The sequence below is a fragment of the Lithobates pipiens genome, unplaced genomic scaffold (genome assembly GCF_037356315.1).
Source record: "Lithobates pipiens isolate NorthernLeopardFrog02 unplaced genomic scaffold, aLitPip1_a1.2 Scaffold_19, whole genome shotgun sequence".
NCBI lineage: Eukaryota > Metazoa > Chordata > Amphibia > Anura > Ranidae > Lithobates > Lithobates pipiens.
The window spans coordinates 357,606,914-357,627,988 of NW_027507764.1; the positions used below are offsets into that span (position 1 = coordinate 357,606,914).

At 44.2% G+C, this 21,075-nt stretch overlaps 1 protein-coding gene across 1 annotated transcript in view; it reads right to left on the reverse strand.

The window, feature by feature from the left end:
- Positions 1–2,703: 2,703 nt before the first annotated feature.
- Positions 2,704–21,075, reverse strand: part of LOC143996909 (regulator of G-protein signaling 9-binding protein B-like) — a 62,810-nt gene continuing 44,438 nt past the window's right edge. The window contains 2 exon segments of the mRNA XM_077492221.1: positions 2,704–9,406; positions 9,409–9,684. Coding sequence (XP_077348347.1) covers positions 9,336–9,406; positions 9,409–9,684 — 347 coding nt within the window. The 3' untranslated portion in view covers positions 2,704–9,335.

The window sequence follows — 21,075 nt, forward strand, 5'->3', positions numbered from 1 at the left end:
AGCGGCAGTGGGGCATATGCACACACATTCCCAGCGTACTTTGATGAAATTGTTTTGGGTGTATGTAGCATGCCCAGTGTCCACAACTAGTTAAGGTGGGCAGTGCAAGTTTCCTTGAAACTTCTGTTTCAAATGTGGGATTGAACTGACCATTGCCTATTTTTGTTTGCCCTTCCTTACACCACACCCACATCTTTTCATGCCATGACTCTTGTCGCCTTTCTAAACTACTGTCCTGGGTTGACACCTCTTCTATAGCAACCAATCAGATGCTTCTTCAAGAAAAGGTTTATGAACGATCTTTGTAGTAATCTGCCCACAGTTTTCTCCAGGTTCTTAAGTAAAAATATACAGAAAACAGCATTGGCCGAAAGGCAAATTATTATTATATTATTATTATACAGGATTTATATAGCGCAAAAAGTTTGAGCAGCACTTTACAACATGAGGGCAAATGAGGTGAAAAGCCTCACTAGTAAATTAAAGTGTATCCAGCCCAAACTTTTATTTTAGTTTTGGATAGCATGGGTAAGGGCTAGAACTTCCGTCAAGTTTTACTGATATCTGGGCATCTATTACAGAGATAATGCCAGTGTGACAATTGTTTCGGTCTGCGTTGTCTTTGGAGCATTTCTATCACTACCTGTCTAGCAAAAGTGTTGTCAGCAGAACAGGAAGTGAGGGAAACTCTTTCTAATTTAGCCCCAGATAGCAGTAAAAACCCAACAAAGGTTCTAACTCACTGCTATTGCAAAACTATTAGCTGGGCATACAGTTTAAAGTGCATTTAAAGCCATTTTTGGGGTCAAAGGATTGGAACCTCTGTGATGCTTGTATTGCTGTCTGTGTCCCCACTAGGATGATTCACTTTATTGTTTTTGCAGCTGAAAGTGAGGAAAAATCCAACATTGTCACCTGAACAGGAATAGTGGTAAAACATTCCAGTAAGAACACTTATTCCAGTGACAACTGTAAATAGAAAGCCATGCAATTAAAAAGGTTTTGGCTTTAGGTATACTTTAACCACTTGCGGACTGCCCACAGTACATTTACTGCGGCAGGGTGGCCGCTCTGTGCCGGATCATGTGCCTAGTACGTGATCTGACACCTCTGGGTCTGGGTCGCGATTATACACAGTGGGAGCCCAGTGGCGGGTACTGCAGAGTTGATTTTTGTGGCCGCCCACCGTTTAGACAGGACGCAGGCAGAACGGCAATCTTCCTATGTAAACAAGGCAGATTGTCGTTCTGTCAAAGGGGAAGATATTGATCCTGTGTTTCAGCAAAGCAGGAACACAGGTTTTTGCCTTCGCCTAAAGATACATCCTCCATTTTATATTAGTAATTAAGCTTTAGCTTGAGTGATGAACAACTTTTGGGGACTTTCCTGTCAATTTGTAAGATGGCAATATGTAAGATGGTGATATGTTAGGTGGCAATTTACCTTAGGTATGGCATATGTATGAAGATAAGATAAAGTGATGTGCCATGGACACATATTGCTTTTGATAAGAAGCCCCATAAATTAGCTCTCTGATAACTGTCATGTCAGAGCATACACTGATGTATACTCTATGCCAGGGTTTCTCAACCAGGGTTCCTCCAATGGCTGCTAGGGGTTCCTTGAGCAATGACCAATTTTTGCCTCTCAGATAAGTTCCAAGTGACACCAATGATATTTTTAGCTATCTGTAGGGTGGGGATTCTTCCAGAAGACCACAGATGTAATAAGCACTGTTCCGCTGACCATCACACCAATGTATCATGAGTTGTAGATATAGACATTTTTAACTGGGGTTCCCTGAGACCGAAAGGTTATTTCAAAGGTTCCTCCATGTTGAAAAGGTTGAGAAAGTCTGCTCTATGCTCTCCATGGTGGCAGTAAAATATTGATTTGGAACTCATATCTGAAGGTGGATTTCTCTGTTTCTTTATAAAAATGGAACAGTCGAGATAAAGATCTCTGCCAAAAACCTAGGCACACAATTACCCCTCTGATCGCCCCTGATGTTAACCCCTTCCCTGCCAGTGTCATTCGTACAGTGACAGTACATATTTTTTAGCACTGATCACTGTATTAGTGTCACTGGTTCCCAAATAGTGCCAGTTAGGTATCTGATTTATCCGCCGAAATATTGCAGTCCTGCTATAAGTCGCTGATCGCCATCACTACTAGTAAAAAATAAAAATAAATAAAAAATATTCCATTATTTGTAGACGCTATAACTTTTGTGAAAATGAATCAATATACGCCTTTTTTTTTAAACAAAAATATGTAGCAGAATGCATATTGACCTAAACTGATGAAAAAATTAGATTTTTTTACATTTTTTATTAGGTATGTTTAATAGTAGAAAGTAAAAAAAAAATATATTTTTAAATTGTCAGCCTTTTTTGTTTATAGCACAAAAAAGAAAAACAGCTGAGGTGATCAAATACCACCAAAACAAAGCTCTATTTGTGGGGAAAAAGGGACATTTATTTGGGTACAGTGTCGCAATTGTCAATTAAAGTAACGCAGTGCCATATCACAAAAATTGGCCTGGTCAGGAAGGGGGGTAAACCTTACAGAGCTGAAGTGGTTAAGATAATCACCAGGAAAATTAAGATGTTTAGACATAATGAAAAATAAATGGGGTTGTTCAAATGTCTAGAAATTAGACCATAATTTGTTTGTACAACAACATTATCAAAATGCCACACATAATCTTTATTGCTTTATTTAAAAAATCCAAATATGTTAGCTTAATGAATAAGTAAATACAATATACATATATATTTATTTACAGGAATATCAGATGTTAACATAACTGAGAATTATCATTCAAACTGCTCACTTGACTATTGAAAGCTCAGCACTTTCCATTATGTATATAGAGTAGCTGTATTCACCAGTAAATGACTGTTAAATTCAGACTTCCCAGTACTTGCATCTTTGTATCTGAAAATAAAGTTGTTGTTTAAAAAAAAAAAAAGACATGCACAGGTGATAGCATAGCTAAAATAGTATGATGCAAATTGTATAGCAATGGGATGCAATGCTTGACTGTCCTTGTTTATTACTGGAAATCTCTGGGAATATGAAAATATCAGTGCTGTCCTCGCTGACTTGTTTTTAAAAATACAAATATTAGGGCTGTCATTGTGACTTCACAAGTCTTTGACATGGGACAAGCATGCAGTCACAGAACTCTGAAAAGTCTAAACTTTCATCAAGCATGCTTGTTCAAAGCTGGTGCCTTACCAGGTAGTGGAGCTAGGAGAAGGATGATAGTCTAGACCAGTGGTCTTCAAACTGTGGCCCTGGAGATGCGGCTCTTTGCTTGCCTTTATCAGGGCCGGTGCTACCACTAGGCAAACTAGGCAGCCGCCTAGGGCGCACCACCGCCTAGGGTGCCTGGCCACTGGTGTTCCTACTCTTCTCTCTGCAGCAAGCAACTATGTCTCAGAATCAGCAGGCAGCCGCCACTCCGTTCACACTTAGTGTCAGAGGCGCAGTAGCAACGGAGGACTGTGTCTGTGTTCCGACTCCCGAATGAATGAAAGCAAGCAAACATTCATTGATGGGCGCTGGTAGGCTGCATTTGATGGGCGCTGTTGAGGCTTTGAGGCTGTGTTGAGGCTGTGTTTGATGGGCGCTGGTGAGGCTGCATTTGATGGGCGCTGGTGAGGCTGCATTGATGGGCGTTGATGAGGCTGCATTGATGGGCGCTTGGGAGGCTGCATTGATGGGCCCTGGTGAGGCTTCATTTGATGTGCCCTGATGAGGCTGCATTGATGGGCCCTGGTGAGGTTGCATTTGATGGGCCCTGATTGATGAGGCTGCATCAATGGGCGCTGGTGAGGCTGCATTGATGGGCGCTGGTGAGGCTGCATTTGATGGGCGCTGGTGAGGCTGCATCGATGGGCGCTGGTGAGGCTGCATTTGATGGGCGCTGATGGGCCACATTTGATGGGCGCTTCATTAAAAAGGTGGGGTATACATGGGCAGGGCAAAGGGGATGGAGTCAGGGGTGGAGCCAAAAGGGGGGGGCAAAATGAGGTTTCACCTAGGGTGTCAAAAATCCTTGCACGAGCCCTGGCCTTTATCCAGCCCTTAAGGCATAATTCCTGCCACTGACACCAACAATGGAGCATTATTCCTTCCACTGACACCAACGATGGGGCATAATTCCTGCCACTAACACCAATGATGGAGCACTATTCCTGCCACTGGCACCGATGGAGCACTATTCCTTCCACTGACACCAACAATGGGGCATAATTCCTGCCACTGACACCAATGATGGAGCATTATTCCTTCCACTGACACCAACTATTTCTTCCTGTAATACCAATGATCTGGCATTGTTGACTCCCAGTGGGCACAGACCGGCCCACCTAAAGCCAAGGGACAGTAAACTGGCCCTTTGTTTAGAATGTGGAAAAATATGGATAGAAAAGCAAATCATTTTTGCTCTGTTTCATTTTAAAATGCTTAGTAAATGTAACTTTTTTTTTTAAATCTTCAGATTACTAATAAGCATTGTTTGCAGATAGAATGAACAATGCTTTATAGGCTACTTAGGTAAATCAACATACTATGAATTTGCTGTGTCAAGAGAGATGGGTGAGGTTCATCCTTGGTGGTCAGTAATAACTAACTTCTTCCACCCCTTATTGTATGTCTCTAAACACAAAAACAAAAATGTAATAAATAGCAACTTACCGGTTCATGAGTTGCATTCGTTTTTAGGCCATTTTCTCTTTAAATTTCGTAACCTTGCCAAATCCAGTTTCTGTCCTTAAGTGACTACACTCATTCCTCCACAGTATGTATGGAGGTAGCCATGGTTGCCAACCAGGCTTGACTTCAAACATATCTGCCTATGTTAATCTCTACAACATGTTGGATGGGGATGGAAGAAGAAAGCAGGTAACTCCAGTTCCACCAATGGGAGGTGACAAGGACATAGCATTTTTGTGCTTTTTGTACTTGCTAAAAATGTCCTAAGCCTGCTAAGATGAAAACAAAGGCAGCAGCCACAACTAGAGACTGAAAAGCTGCAATATGCATGGGTGTCCGCAGAACTTTTTCCAAGGGGGGGCATCATTTCAAAGCCACTCATGCTCCACCCCTTTTCGACAATCTCATGAAAATCTTTCCATTGGTAATACATATGTGTTATATAACAGATAATTCATCTTCACTTTGTATTGGAAGTTACTCTGGCAGCTCTGTTCCATGCCCATATAGCCTAGAGAATGTGCATCTTTTTACATTGCAATACATCTGTTGGGATTCCAGGGGGGGGGGGCACTTGACCCCCCTTGCCCCCTGCTGCGGACGCCCATGGCAATATGTTACATTTTTGTTCCTGAGTTTAGTTATTCCTAAGCCTACATGAAGCCACATTCCATGTTAGTTCATCTGGGATGAGTATAGCTAGTTTTATAAAGTTTCATATTTGGAAAATCGCTGGATCATTCTTGATGCAATCTTATCTTGTATATAGGGTTACATGCTGCTAATTCAGAAACAAAGTGTAATTATCCACTACATTTTTAAACACTTGCCCTAGAATGTCATTCATATTGAATGCAGTTCTTGTGGTTGGATGGCAAACTCATTTGAATGTTGTTTTTATTTCATATGACTAAACTAAACGAATTATAAGAGGGAGTTTTTCTTAAATTTGTATGTTGCTGTCGTGAGCTTGATATTGTCATTTAGATTACACTGCTCTCAGCTATGATAAACACTAGTGTCGGTTTGCAATGGGGCAGCTTCAAAGTCATCCAACTCTGAAGCCGCCCCGCACAGCGCGTCTTCAGTGCGGCTTGCAAATTGCTTCTTTAATAGAAGTCAATGCAAGGTACACTGAAGTCACCCCCAAGTAGTACAGGAACCCTTTTCTAGACTCAAGTCGCTCCGATTAGAACGGTTCCATTGCACTGCATGGAGTGCGACTTGTCAGGCGGTAAAGCCGCCTGACAGGTCACCATAGTGTGAACTGGGACTAAGACAACCTGGTTACTAAGAGTGGGCTATCACGCTGAAGGGGCAAATTGCAAATATCATTTACCAAACTGTATGTAAAAGGAACTGATAAGTCAGACTAGGTAATCAAAGTTAAATAAGAGGGAAACTATGCATGGTTAAAGTGTAAAAGTGGCCACAGATGACTTTCTTTTTTTTTTTTATCTGCAGATCAAAAAAAGGGGAACAGATTCCTCCATCCACACAAGCAAAGTGGTAGAGGAATCCTCCCCACAAGGACACTGTATTCTGACATCTGCTGTCAGAATACACTGACCAGTGGCTGCAGCTGTGGCTGCAGCTATGGTAGTCCCTGTTTAAACATTCCCATTTAAACAGGAACTACTATCAAATGGATCGAAATTAAGCTGGTCCCTGCAGAACTAGCCACATTTTGATCCATCTATGGTCAGCTTAAAGCGTTTGTTACCCCAAAACTTCATATTCATGATATGTGCCTGCTGTACCATGTTGTATGAGAAATTATCCTCTTTTATTTCTATGGCTTGCTTTATGTGAAATCTCTGGTGTTCCTGCTAGTCCACTTGCTTTCCTATTAAAAACTGACCACACTAAGCAGTGTGGTCAGATCTCTAGCAATGCTGGGAATTCAGTGTCTTCTGCTCCAATGATCAGACTTGTCCTGACGTGCCTCCACTGCACAGCTGTTCACTGGGAAGATCAGTGTGCTGCTGCTCCCCCCCCCCCCCCCCAGCTCTTATGCAGCTGAGATTAAAAGGAATATGATCACTTATAAAAAAAAAAGGGTATTTATAATGTGTTTTTTTTACATCTATATATAACTGTTTTGCCTTTAATTTCTATTTTAAACAGAATGGTTTATTTTACAAGGTTACAATCACTTATAACTGTGTGCACCTAAAGTGTAAGTTTGGAAAAAGGAGGGCAAAGCCAAAAAGGTGGGACTTTAAATGAAGCTTGTGGTTAGCCAGATAGGTAAATAGGTGAACATCATCAGGTTTAATTAATTGCATGCCATGTAATACAGATAGTAATATAAAATGAAAAACACATAAATGAATACAAACTTAGTACAATACACAAATAATACTTTGATATCATGAATATGGCAGACAAAAAATAATAAATAGTTCACCAGCGACGAATGCATAAAAAATCATAATAACTAATAAAACCTATGGCCTCATTGATCCTAAGATAAGTATTGGCGATAAATTCATTTGTAAGGATAGATATATGTGGAGGTATAACGGACAGGCAGCTCTACGCATTTCGTGGCTAGGAGGCCACTCATCAGGAGCAAGCAACATGATGGATCTATAATTAAAAATTAAAAATATATGTACTTAGATAGAATAATAAAAAGCAATTATAAACAGAGGTAGGGGTGCAGTCCCCCCAACCGATGCAAATTGACTCACTGTAATTTATATAAGGAGAGTGTCCCAGTAGGGAGCCGCAGCGGACAACTAGCTGGAAACGCCCCACGGGCAACCAACAGGGCAGGAAAGAGACCGAAGGAGTTTCTATGTGTGAGATACAAATAGTGAGTAAACCAATAAAGAGAAGGTGATGTGAGATGGTGGGGAATAATCGTGCAAGGAAGAGCTAAAGTAGATAAGAAACTGACAGCCAAAGTGGCCAGTGAGCAGTGAAATAGGATGTGAAGGAGAAAAAAGATGAAAGATAAGCGGAGACGATTGAGAAAAAAAAGTAAGTAAAAGAAAAAGTAAAGTGTATAAGTTACCAGTGAAAATGAAAAACCAAAAGTAAGGGCATGTGCAGGTGAGTGTATAAGAAGAAAGCCTCGAATGTCAGTGGCCGCCCGGGAGGCGTCCATATATGCGCCTCCACGTAGATGTCCACCGACGTCACGCCGTGCAGCAAGACAAGGGGGAGGAGCAGAACCGGCCAGGTCAGCAGACCCTGGCCCGTCAGCACCAAGGATTCCCCAGTCAGCTGACGAGTGTGTCATCCTCACAACATAGGCGTGATACCGCCAGAAGGGCGCCACGCGGCCTGTGCGTGACACTGACGCGCAGTGTTTTTCATTTTATATTACTATCTGTATTACAGGGCATGCAATTAATTAAACCTGATGATGTTCACCTATTTACCTATCTGGCTAACCACGAGCTTCATTTAAAGTCCCACCTTTTTGGCTCTGCCCTCCTTTTTCTGACCATAATAGGGATGGAAATGTATGACCCTACCAGGCCATAATTTCAATCAAAGTCCCAAGGGATGGAATACTTGGCCTTACCAGATCATAAATTCATTTAAAGTCCCTAAAATTGATTTCTTTCTGTAAAGTGTAAGTTTACCTTCGGGAAGATTTTCCAAAACCCCCCTATGCAATTCTGTATCCTATAGCACATACCAGTTTTACTCCTTTTGTAAATTGTGCACATCCTCCCATTACATGCAGCTTTTTTTTTTCTTGGGGGGGGGGGGGGGGGGTTGGGGGGACTTTCCACAAAAATTGCTGGCCCCTCATTCCCCTCTGTCCTACCATTTCCAGAAGGGGTTGAACAATACAGTAATGCTCCCTAGCATCCTGATTAGAGAAGGAGACACACTGCCAGGAGTGGCTGCTCAGGGCGAATTACTGTAATAGTCAGTCCGTCCTACAAATGACAAGATGGGGGGGGGGCTAGCAGTTTTTGCGGAGAGGCCCCCAACAGCTGTATCTGTAATGGTAGGACATACACCATTTACAACAGGAGGAGAACTGGCATGTACTATTCTGAGGACAGAGGAGTTGATTTACTAAAACCTGAGCGTGCAAAATCTGGTGCAGCTGTGCATGGTAACCAATCAGCTTCTAACTTCCGCTTAATCAATTAAGCTTTGATAAAAAAAAAAACTGGAAACTGATTGGTTACTATGCAGAGTTGCACAAGATTCTGCACTCTACAGTTTTAGTAATTCAACCCTACAGTATTACGTAGAAGAATTTTTGGAAAGTTTTCCTGAAGGTGAACTTATACTTTAGGTTCACACAGTTATAATAATGTGGGAACAAATATTTATATATTTGAAGGAGTCTAGCTTAGACTGCTTCTTTATGAAATAAAATATGGAAAAACATTGTTGGCATGGGATAAGGACTTTTTATTTTCTTAATTAATTTCTCTTTATTACAGCTGGGCTCCCGTATTGCTGTCTAGACACCTGTAATGTAGTCACTGACTAACTTAGTAGCATTTTGAAATATATATTCTGTTCCTCACATTTCATACACATAAATGTAATTAAATCCATTATGCGATTGTAATCATATAAATAAAAGTAAATCAAAACACAGCAACACTAACTAGGAATTTATATCACATTTACAGCACAGAAGAACATGTGACAACTACTATTGCTTCAGTAAACAAAATCAAAGACACAATAAAGCGCACCCATTACAGCAGTTGCGACTTTCTTTTTCATCCATTGAGAGCAAAGCTGCGGAGGAGACATCATTGTTGTCAAGCTCATCATTCATATTTGCTGTTGCCTCTACAGTCCATCTTAGGACATTAACTTTTAGCTCCATGTCAGTGATCATCTGGTCCACCTTGAATATTTCATTTTCTAGCTCTGTGTGTTCCAGCTTCTCTTTGTTATTTGCTGAAGGTGATTCGTAGGTAATGTTCTGGACACTCAGTGCCCTGGAGGCAATAGCGGAAGTATTGCCTGGAAATACAAAAAGAACTTTAGAACAAGTAGGCTGTTTTTAAAGTACAATAGATCTCGCATGGATATCTTAACTAATAGTAAATATAGACTGCAAATTACAGATACCTTACCCCTTTTCAATTCTAATCATTTTTATTAACGTTTGTCGGATAACACAACAAAGATGCATGGACAAATCACAGCATAACAATAATTAGAAAATAAGACATAATACGCTGCATAGCAGTACATCATCCCATATATATATATATATATATATATATATATATATATACACACACACACAGTGCCGGGAAAAGGTTGTCCAGCGCCCAGGGCAAAGATGCCAAACTGAGCCCCCCTTTCCCTTAGGGTTAGGGTCAGGGTGCCCCCTACCCCTGCAATAAACCATTGCGCCAGGGGCAACCGACCCTCCTGCCCACCCCTTGTCCCAGCTCTGTAATATATATATATATATATTTATGGTGTGGAGCCCTCTGACCGATACGGATAAGGATGACAAACAAGGTTAACATAAACTCGCTTACTTGAAATGGACCTGAAAGTGTGCCCTGGTCTGACGTACGGTATACCAAAATAAGGGGGCATACCTTAGATAGAAAGTGGGTGATAAATGAAATGAATATGAATGGAGTGAAATGAGTACTCTCATGAGGAGTATGATGCTTGAGAAATGCCCTGAAAAAGGGGATGGGTGGGTGGGTATCGCGCACCGGAACCGACGAGGAAGATAGGCGAACGGGCTGGTTATATACTCCACCGGGCTCCTCCCATAATTTCAGGCCACCATACTGGCCTTTCTATTTATGGTGTGGAGCCCTCTGACCGATACGGATAAGGATGACAAACAAGGTTAACATAAACTCGCTTACTTGAAATGGACCTGAAAGTGTGCCCTGGTCTGACGTACGGTATACCAAAATAAGGGGGCAAAAACATTCAGGTAGGGGTTGCATTTTATTGATCCAAGTTTGTTACTGGGTGAGCTCGACAAAGGCCTGGGTCATCTCCGCTTGCGGATTGGGTATGTAGCGGGCGAAACAGGTGGACCTCCATCTGCCCAACTTCTTGATAATGTGAGTAGGACAGAGGTGAAGGATACCCGGGAGTATCCTGACACGTTCCACCGGGCAGCGTTCAGAGGTTTAGTGAGAAATGGCAGAAGAGGACTAATTCCTGGTTGATCAGCCAAAAGGGTCAACAGGCGCGTGAGAATGGCGACCGGGTACCAGCGGTTGTTGGACTTATAGAAGTGTATGTCCGAACCCGAGCCAAGCTGCTGCGTCTTGGAGACTGCTAAGTGTAAGACGAAATGGTCTTCGTATCGGACCAGGTAGTGCTCGCACAGCATGCGTGCTGTGAGGCTACAATAAGTAAACTCGCTTGGCCGTAAGAAGCCGTAAAAGGCCAGGTGTATGGCTGCTTGTAAATGACACTAATGTGGAGACCGAAAAGGTGAAGTGGCCAGGATATCTGACATATTTCTAAACGTCCCCTGTGATAGGCAGTCGTTTTGGTGCCGGCCATCGGCTGGCGCTTCTGGATACCGCGCATAACAGCCCGAACGGCGTGGTAAGAAAATAGGAAGGGTACGGTAGGGTCCTGGAGGGACGTGAAATGTTGTACACCGGTCAGGTATAGCCGGATCGTATTAAAGGATAACGCCAACTGCGAGTGGCAGCAGGAAATGAAGGCTATGACTTGCTTGACACGGGACGTCTCTGTACCGTGATACGTGATGAAGTTGGTTAAAGGCCCTCCAGGCTGATTGATAGGCCTTGAGGGTATTGCGGGAAAGGGAGTGATCAAATGAGTTGGGTAGCCGCTAGGAGGTGAGGGGCTAATCCAGGGTCAGTTGAGACCAGTCCGGGATAGCTGCTGATGTTGGTCCGGCTCCGGGTACCTGAACGAAAACGAGACAAGGTTAAAAAGCGGGAGAGGGCGTCCGCTGCCTGATTGAATTTACCGGGGATAAAGGAAGAATGGATGTTGAACTGAAACAACAACAAGAGCTGGACCAGTCGACGTAGGAAGGACATAACCAACAGAGAGGACGCCTTGGCGCAGCCAGGAATTGCCAGTAACTGGGGAGGCCAGGGAGCTGCGAGCCAGAGGTGGCCAAAAAACAGCCGCAAGCCCGTGGAGGCCGCTGCGTTGGTCATCACCTGGGGAGAAAGGGAAGACACGGAGGGAATGAACAGGGAGACGTCATTCCCAGACGGTAGGAATTCCTCCCGCATAGCCAGGACTGCTATTGCCACGGGAACCCGGCTGAGGACTTGCTCTGGATCCTGTGAGAGGGAGAGTAAAACCAATAAGTGTGACACAAAGGCGCGACCCTGAGGGATGATGCGCATAGCGAACTCAACATGCCGTGTAGGGACTGTAGGTGTCTTTTGGACGACTAGACTGGAGAATATGCGAGGATATAATATGCCCCTAAAGATGGCAGTTGTGATGGCGAGCGTTTGCCGTTGGCTATGGGCTGATGCCTCTGGATGCCTCGTAGTGGGGATCTTGCTGTATGGGCCGTAACGACAGATGGCTCTCCGTGCACTGTAAGGATAAGAAATGTTAAACGCTGGCTAGAAATAGCCTGGGCGTGCTACAGGAAGAAGCCAGTTGCGTGTGACTACATGATCCTGGTGCGGGACGGAAGCTGAACTCAACTGTCCTAAGGAAGAGACGGATAGACAGACAACAGTGAATGGTTTGTAAGAAAGCCACGGGAGACGAGAGGCCAATTAAGTGCTGCTGAAAATGATGTGTAGCCAGTTTGTGTGCCACTGAGAACGTGCTTGCCAATGAATGATTGCAAGAAGTTATGCTAAGTCATGAGCCTTGGCGTGACTAAAGTTGTGTTTAAACATGTGCTTGCGACAATTGCCCGGGAGTTTGTCACTGGAGATGTATACGTAGTGACTGTGAGCCATTCGTGTTACCGCATGTGCACTGCGAAGACTACAGGAGTTGTGCTTGAATGCATGTTTGGATGCGTGCTTGCGATGATTGCAAGATGTTACCCAGGATGCGTGCTTGCCATGACTGCAAGATGTTATGCTAGGATGCGTGCCTGCAACTAATGCAAGGAGTTGTGCCAGGACTCGTGCCTGCAACGACTGCAAGGAATTATGGTAGGCTTCATGGGTAGCCAGGCCGGAAAAGACAGAAGTCCATCCGGTCCAACCAAATCAAAATAAATAAGGTATCACACAACCCGACACCCAATTCTACGCCCGCAGCTGATCCAGAGGAAGGCAAAAAACCCCCAACAGAGCATAGGCCAATTTGCTACAGCTGGGGAAAATTCCTTCCTGACCCCTCGAGAGGCAATCGGATTTTTCCCTGGATCAACTACACCTATAAATATAAGTACCCCGTAATACAACGTACATTTAGGAAGGTATCCAGGTCTTCCCTAAAGCAATCTATTGAGCAAGCCAGAAGTGCCTGCCAGCAATGATTGCAACAAGTTGTGCCTGGACACCTGCTTGCAACGATTGCAAGAGGTCTATGCTCAAATGCGTGCTTGCCATGATTGCAAGAGAACTATGCTCGAATGTGTGCTTGTAATGAGTGCAAGAGGTCTATGCTCGAATGCGTGCTTGCAATGATCGCCAGAGGTCTATGCTCGAATGCCTGCATGCAACGATTGCAAGAGGTCTATGCTTGAATGCATGCTTGTAATGAGTGTAAGAGGTCTAAGCTCGAATGCGTAATTGTAATGACCGCGAGAGGTCTATGCTCGAATGCGTGCTTGCAGCGATTGCAAGAGGTCTATGCCCGAATGCGTGCTTGTAATGAATGCAAAAAAGGTCTATGCTCGAATGCGTGCTTGCAACGATTGCAAGAGGTCTATGCTCGAATGCGTGCTTGTAATGACCGCGAGAGGTCTATGCTCGAATGCGTGCTTGCAGCGATTGCAAGAGGTCTATGCCCGAATGCGTGCTTGTAATGAATGCAAAAGGTCTATGCTCGACTGCGTGCTTGCAACGATTGCAAGAGGTCTATGCTCGAATGCGTGCTTGTAATGACCGCGAGAGGTCTATGCTCGAATGCGTGCTTGCAGCGATTGCAAGAGGTCTATGCCCGAATGCGTGCTTGCAACGATTGCAAGAGGTCTATGCTCGAATGCGTGCTAGTAATAAGTGCAAGAGATCTATGCTCGAATGCGTGCTTGTAACGATTGCGAGAAGTCTATGTCTGGATGCGTGCTTGCAACGATTGCAAGAAGTCTACGCTTGGATGTGTGTTTGCAACGATTGCAAGAAGTCTGCACTTGTATGTGGAGAAAACAGCGAGACACGCCTAAACGAAGCTGTGTTTCCCTTTTGAAGGCAATCTATAATGAAATGAGGCCGAGGAGCAAGGCCCCCCGGCAGGCATCCAAACATTGAAGAATCAACTGGACCCAAGCCGGGAAGCGGTATGTGACAGTGAAATGAGAGAACCTGCCATGACAGAGATCCGGATCGCCATGCCACAACTTGCGACCGAGCACGAAACGGATTCTGGAGCATGTACTGAAATGAGGCCATTCCTGGGGCACGCCGAGACGAATTTGGTACACCGATGTGACTATTCGTACCGGAACGTGATAGGTGAAATGAAATGAAAAACCCATGACAAAGACAAGAATCAGAGGATGAGCCCTTGAACCAAACAGATGAATCCTGTCTTTGGAGCATGTACTGAAATGAGGCGTAGCAGCTGGGCACACCAGAACGAATCGGTGCATAAGGAATGCGACAGGATTCGAATTTGGTGCGTAATAAGTGACAGAAATGATATGCCATGACAGAGACAAGATTCAACGACTGGACTGATGGTTACAACAAAGAATCCGTCTCTGGAGCATGTACTGAAATGAGGCGTAGCAGCTGGGCACACCGGGACGAATCGGAGCATAAATAAACGCAACAGGATTCGAATCGGAGCGTAATAAGTGACAGAAATGATATCCCATGACAGAGACAAGATTCAACGACTGGACTGATGGTAGCAATAAAGAACCCGTCTCTGGAGCATGTACTGAAATGAGGCGTAGCAGCTGGGCACACCAGAACGAATCGGTGCATAAAAAATGCGACAGGATTTGAATTGGAGTGTAATAAGTGACAGAAATGATGTCCCATGACAGAGACAGGATTCAACGACTGGACTGTAGGTTACAAAGAATCCATCTCTGGAGCATGTACCGAAATGAGGCGTAGCCGCTGGGCACACCAGGACGAATCGGTGCATAGAGGAATGCAACAGGATTCGAATTGGAGCGTAATAAGTGACAGAAATGGTATGCCATGACAGAGACGAGAATCAGGGACCGTGCGTGAACCTGCGAGTGATTCAGTCTCTGGAGCATGTACAGAAATGAGGCCGAACCCTGGGGCACTTCAAAGCGAATCGGTGCACCAGAGGTGCGACAAGATTCGCGCCGGAGCGCGACTAGTGACAGAAATGATTTGAAACGGTAGAAATGACTGGGAGTGAAATGATTTGACATGAGATAAAATAAGATACATAACATAACTGCATGAATGAAGAGACATATATATTCGAACTGGAGCAGACAAAGCGAAACGTGTGGACTGCTTGCCTTGTCGTAACAAGCAGTCGGCTGTGAGTCGAATGATTCGACCGATACTAATAGAAATGCTCGGGCAGACGAATGGTTTCGAATGCCGTACCTGCGAATGAATCGCCTGACGTGGCGTAATCGAACGTGTCGAAAAGTGACAACGACTACATCGAAAATAGAAAATAGTGACATGCGTACGAGGGCCACAGTAAAACATTCGATTTAAAAGAAGCGAGCGGGTCGAGAGTACAGGGAATGTTGATGGTACATCGAAAACATAATTGAAAAGGGGATGCCGAAGCCAAACCTGCGACAGCCGGCCCAACGTGAAACGACAAATTCGATGGGTACGACGACACTCCGACGGCGAAACCCACGGACGCTGATGTACGGGAAGACGAGTTGTCAAGACGGGAACGAATAACGCGGGAACTCACGAACAGGCTCACTGCATCTGGTCTGGATAGTCGGCCCTTGATGTCTGACGTATCAGATATCGCGCACCGGAACCGACGAGGAAGATAGGCGAACGGGCTGGTTATATACTCCACCGGGCTCCTCCCATAATTTCAGGCCACCATACTGGCCTTTCTATATATATATATATATATATATATATATATATATAGGGCCTATATGTTATACAAAACCACAGGAACAAAAAAATATGGGAAAATAAAACAAAAGACAAATAACCAGAACATCTCGCCAAAGACATACAACAATGACCTGGTAGCGATTACAAGCAAAACTGGTAATGGCCATAAATAGTGAAAGATATCATCACTCATAATTAGGAGATACCATATGATTGCAACCAAAGATCCCAAAAAAGATAGAAATATGATGTCTTCCTATAGTTAAAGAAGAAAGCCCGTTCATGGGAGCATTGTATGTTAACCCTTTGAATCACTTCCGAAATATTTGAAGCTAGAGTTTGCTTCCATTTTTTTTTAATAGTTAAAGTGATACTAAAGTCTTGTTTTTTTGTGTAAAAATAACAAACATGTTATACTTACCTGCTCCGTGCAATGGGTTTTGCACAGAACAGCCCAGATCCTCCTGTTCTCGGGTCCCTCGCCAGTGCTCCTAGCCCCTCCCTCCTGCCGAGTGCCTCCACAGCAAGCAGCTTGCTCTGGGGGCACCTGAGCCGAGCTGCTGCTCTGTGTGTCCATTCAGACCTGGAGCCCGCCTCGCCCCCTCTCTCTTCTCATTGGCTCACTGACTTTGATTGATGGCAGCAGGAGCCATTGGCGCCCGGTTTGTGTCTCAGCCAAGTCTCGTACAACATTGCTGGATCAAGATGGGGCTCAGGTAAGTATGAGGGGGGCTGCTGCCCACAGGAGGTTTTTTATCTTAATGCATAATGCATTAAGATAAAAAAACATTCTGCATTTAGAATCTCTTTAACCGTGCTGCAATTAAAATGTGTGGAACTATAGTTCTAAATTGTTTTAGAAAGTCACGTATGGAGAGGCTCATGGAAGCTAAATGTGGTGCAGGTTTAGTGATTATCCCTGTGACCTGAGAAATAAATGAAGCAATAATAAAACATGCATAAGATTACCTTTATGACCACAATTGCGCCAGCAATAAGGTGTTTCCATGTCAAACATTTTGGACAATTGATAGGGATTCATATACCTACCCTAATCTTTTTAAATTTAGAGATGTTAAAATAATATTTGCAACATAAGTCACTTATACTTGTGTAAAAGCCGGTTCACACAGGGGCGACTCAGATCCGACCTCAGGTTGGACAACATTTAAAAATCAATGTAAGTGAATGAGAGCCGTCTTAATGCACGCTACTGAAGTCGCTCCGACTTCAGAAGAGGTTCCTGTACTACTTCAATCCGACTTGTAGGCGACTGGTACCCATTGATTTCAATGGAGGTCGCCTCCAAGTCGGATGTCCGTCTATACGGAGGCGACTCTGACAGAATTATTAGCTCTGAAGGGGGAACTCCACGCCAAATTTATGAAAATTTGGCATGGGTTCCCTCTCCGAGAGCATACCAGGCCCTTAGCGGTGGCCCGGTCTTCTGTCGCCGCCGCCGCCTTCCGTTCTTCTTCTTCTTCTAGAGATGTTGACTCGACGCTCTCTCCGGCCTCAATGCCAGGGACGCTGTGCGCGGCGACTTATATAGGGACAAGGGGCGGGGTCACCGGTTGATGTCACATGGTAACCCCACCCCCTTACGATGTCACAGTCCCAGAGGATGCTGGGACTGTGACATCGTAAGGGGTCGGCGACAGAAGACCGGGCCACCGCTAGTAAAAGAGCTGGAAGAAGAAGCGGTGGCCCGGCAAGAAGAACCGAAGAGGGGGACAAGACCCCCGAAGTCGGAAGAAGAGGGCGGCGAAAAAGAAGAAAGCCGGGCCCCTCCACTAGTCAAAGAGCTAGCAGAAGATAGAGGAGGAGTCCGGCGAGAAGACCCCCGAAGACGGAAGACCCCCGGAGCTGTGCAATAAACTATTTTAACCCTGTGTTGTGCTTTTTTTTCACAGGTGAATGGGTAGGGGTACATTGTACCCCATACTCATTCACATAGGGTGGGGGGCTGGTATCCGGGGGCCCCCTTATTAAAGGGGGCTCCCGGATTCCAATAAGCCCCCCGCCCGCAGACCCCGACAACCAACGGCCAGGGTTGTCGGGAAGAGGCCCTTGTCCTCATCAACATGGGGACAAGGTGCTTTGGGGTGGGGGGGCCGCACGCCCCCCCTTCCCCAAAGCACCCCCCCATGTTGAGGGCACGCGGCCTGGCCTGGGGCGACTTAAAGTCATTTTGTAAGTCGCCCCAGGTCATGTCTAAGTCGTGTTCATGTCGTCTCCAAGTTGCCTCACAAAGTCGTCCTGAAGTCGTGTCGCCCCTGTGTAAACCGGCTCTAAGGCAAAATGTTTTATTTCGTTTTTTTTTCTCTGAAAAAGATACATTTTATTTTAAAAAAAAGTAAGTTCAATAAAACATCAACATCAATCCAGCCCAATTGTTAAACAAGTCATGACACCATCAGAACCATGACAATAGGAAAAGGACATTCCAACAATAAGAAGAATTTAGGCCACGAAACCTCACAATAATATTCTATCCATAATTAGATCAGTGGGACTAAGGCCCCGGGTATCCAGCCCGAAGCCCCATATCTTTTCAAATTTCCTTGGGCATCCCCTCTGCTGGTATATGTAGCATTCCAGTTAGAGCAAACTAACTATAGATTAACCCATTCAGCATGTGTAGAGGGATCCTGAGATTTCCAATGAATAAGAATCAGTCTATGGGCCAGAATTAGAGCTCTAGTAATGGCTTCCCTGATGATGTTATCAACCTGTAAATCACCTAGGACACCCAACACACAGCATTTGGGATCAACTGACAGAGTACATTTAGACACCCCATTAAGGGTGCTCACTATGCCTGTCTAGCATGTATGCAACGCGGGGCAGCGCCATAGTGGATAGATCTATGATCTTGTCTGAATTTAATATAAGTAGAATCTGGTAAAGCCCCTATTTTAAAAAGCTTCATCAGGGTATAATGGGCTCTCAGAATAATGTAAATTTGCATGAGCCCTTGGGCTGTATTGAAAGAGCAAGTATAAGTAATCTCCAGAGATTCCTCCTACTGTTCAGCCTGAAAGGAACCTACATCTTTCTCCCAGAGTTACACCGATTTCAACAAATAGTCACATTCAGTCACATTGCATAGCTCCTAGAAATACAACCTTTCACAGGAGCATTTGTTTTATTAGAGGGTTTGGGGACTGTCGCCACACTGTACCATCACCCTGGGCCCACATTGCATGGTGCAATTGAAGATAGTAAAAGTACATTGTGCGGGGGAGGCAAAAAGAAGTTTGCAATTCCTTAAAAGGGAGGTAACGTCCCATCATGAAATACTTGAGAGAGATATGTACCTCCATAGGCCTTCCATTTATTCCCATATTGTAGCTTATTTAGCTTGGGGTATGAACGGTTGTCCCAGATCAGACTATGTTGGGTATAGTTGGATAACTGTTGATATTGTTATGCTTTGTTTCAGATTTTTTTGGATCAATGTGTAAGTATGGAAATGTTTATTTTGTTTTATTTAGTTGGTTTGTGTAGAGTGGGGAAGGGTTAGCAGCCCTGTCAGGTTTTTATTGCTGTCTGCCCCTGCTGGGAAGGTTCATCCCTCTATTTGTTCTTTGTCCATTGTCACTGAAACAGAAAATTAGAAAGATGTACAAATTTAACCAAAATTCGAAAAATAATAACATTCATAATTTATTAATTAATAATTTTATATATCGGTGACTGTCACATGTCATGCACTTTAAATGTTGACTCCCCGATAGAGATGGGAAGGTCCAGAAGTAAAACGTAAAACAGTTTTTTTTCTCATTTTTTTTTTCCAAAGCATTTTTTAATTTTTTTGGGGAAAAATTTAAAATAAAAAGTGTGAAATATATTATTTTTGTCAGGTCACCTGAGGCCAGGTGACAGATGCACACTGTTGGGGTCAGGAGTGCACCGCTAAGGTAGTAGACCCTATGGCTATCTGCTGCAGATGGGTGGTTCAGTAAAGCAGGTCCACTGGCGCAACAAGATGGATACCACTGGGAGCTAGAGCATTATATTCCCCAGGGCGTGGAGTCTAAGAGCCAGCAGGTGTTCTCCAGAGCCTCTAATGGTGAGGATGGACTGTGCTGCAACTGGCTCCAGGTCGTGGCCCCCAGGGTCTTCCAGGTCACACTCACAGTAGGCTCTTGGAGGATAGGAAAGCAGCAGTCCAGTACAACAAGCGATAGTCAGGAGATAAGTCAAAGGTCGGGGCAACTAGCAGAGAAGGATAGAAAAAGAACACGCCAAAGGTTGGGGTAACAAGCAGGCAGGGATAGTCACAGAACAAGCCAAGATCAGTAAACAGAAACAGACATAGAGCACATGGCAAGAAGCACACAGAATGGCAAATATACAATATTGCTCAGGCAAGGCAGGCTTGGACAGCACGTTGTTAAATAGTGTATCCTGTAGAGGCTAGGGTGGAGCCATGCTGAGGTAAGATAACTTAACCATGCAGGTGTGAGAGTACAGGTCCTAAGGCTGATACACAGACCAGAGGTAAGCAGACAGACAGGGCATTAAAGTGGTTGTATAGTCAAATTTGTAACTTTTACCTACAGGTAAGCCTATCATAAGGCTTACCTGTAGGTAAAAAAAAAATCTCCTAAACTTGTATGGTTTAGGAAATATTCCCCTCGCAATGAGCCGCTGACTGCAGCCTTTAAGGTATTACTGCGGATTCATGACACTTTTACAATGATAAATAATAGATTTGTAAGATGGTATTCAATCTATATAACATGGAGACATTAACAAAAGATTTCTGAGACTTTATGTAAAGTGTTAAATTATTGCAAGTTCTCTCAGCTGAAGACAAGCAAATCTTGGAATACAGTTCAAGTAACACTGAACTTCTCAATGCAGTTCTCAAACAAGAGAAATATGCATTTCTGCCACCAGGGGGCACTACAAGCGAATGGCTCCAGTTTAAATTGCTTGTGGACAACACCTTGTACCTCCTGCAGTTGGGTGATTGTTGGGATACTATAGAGTGGGGGTCAATAACCTGTCGATCACGATCTACCATTCAACCACGTCCAGGTGACTGGTAGATCGTACATTTGGCTTGCAGACCCTCTGTCCCCACAGTGTCAAACATAGTGGGACTACTTCTGTCATTTTCACCTTAGAAGGTTCCGGCCATGGAGGGAGAAGGCAGTCCACGACTGAGCAAGCGGCCGCATTCTGTAGTTCCGACTGCAGT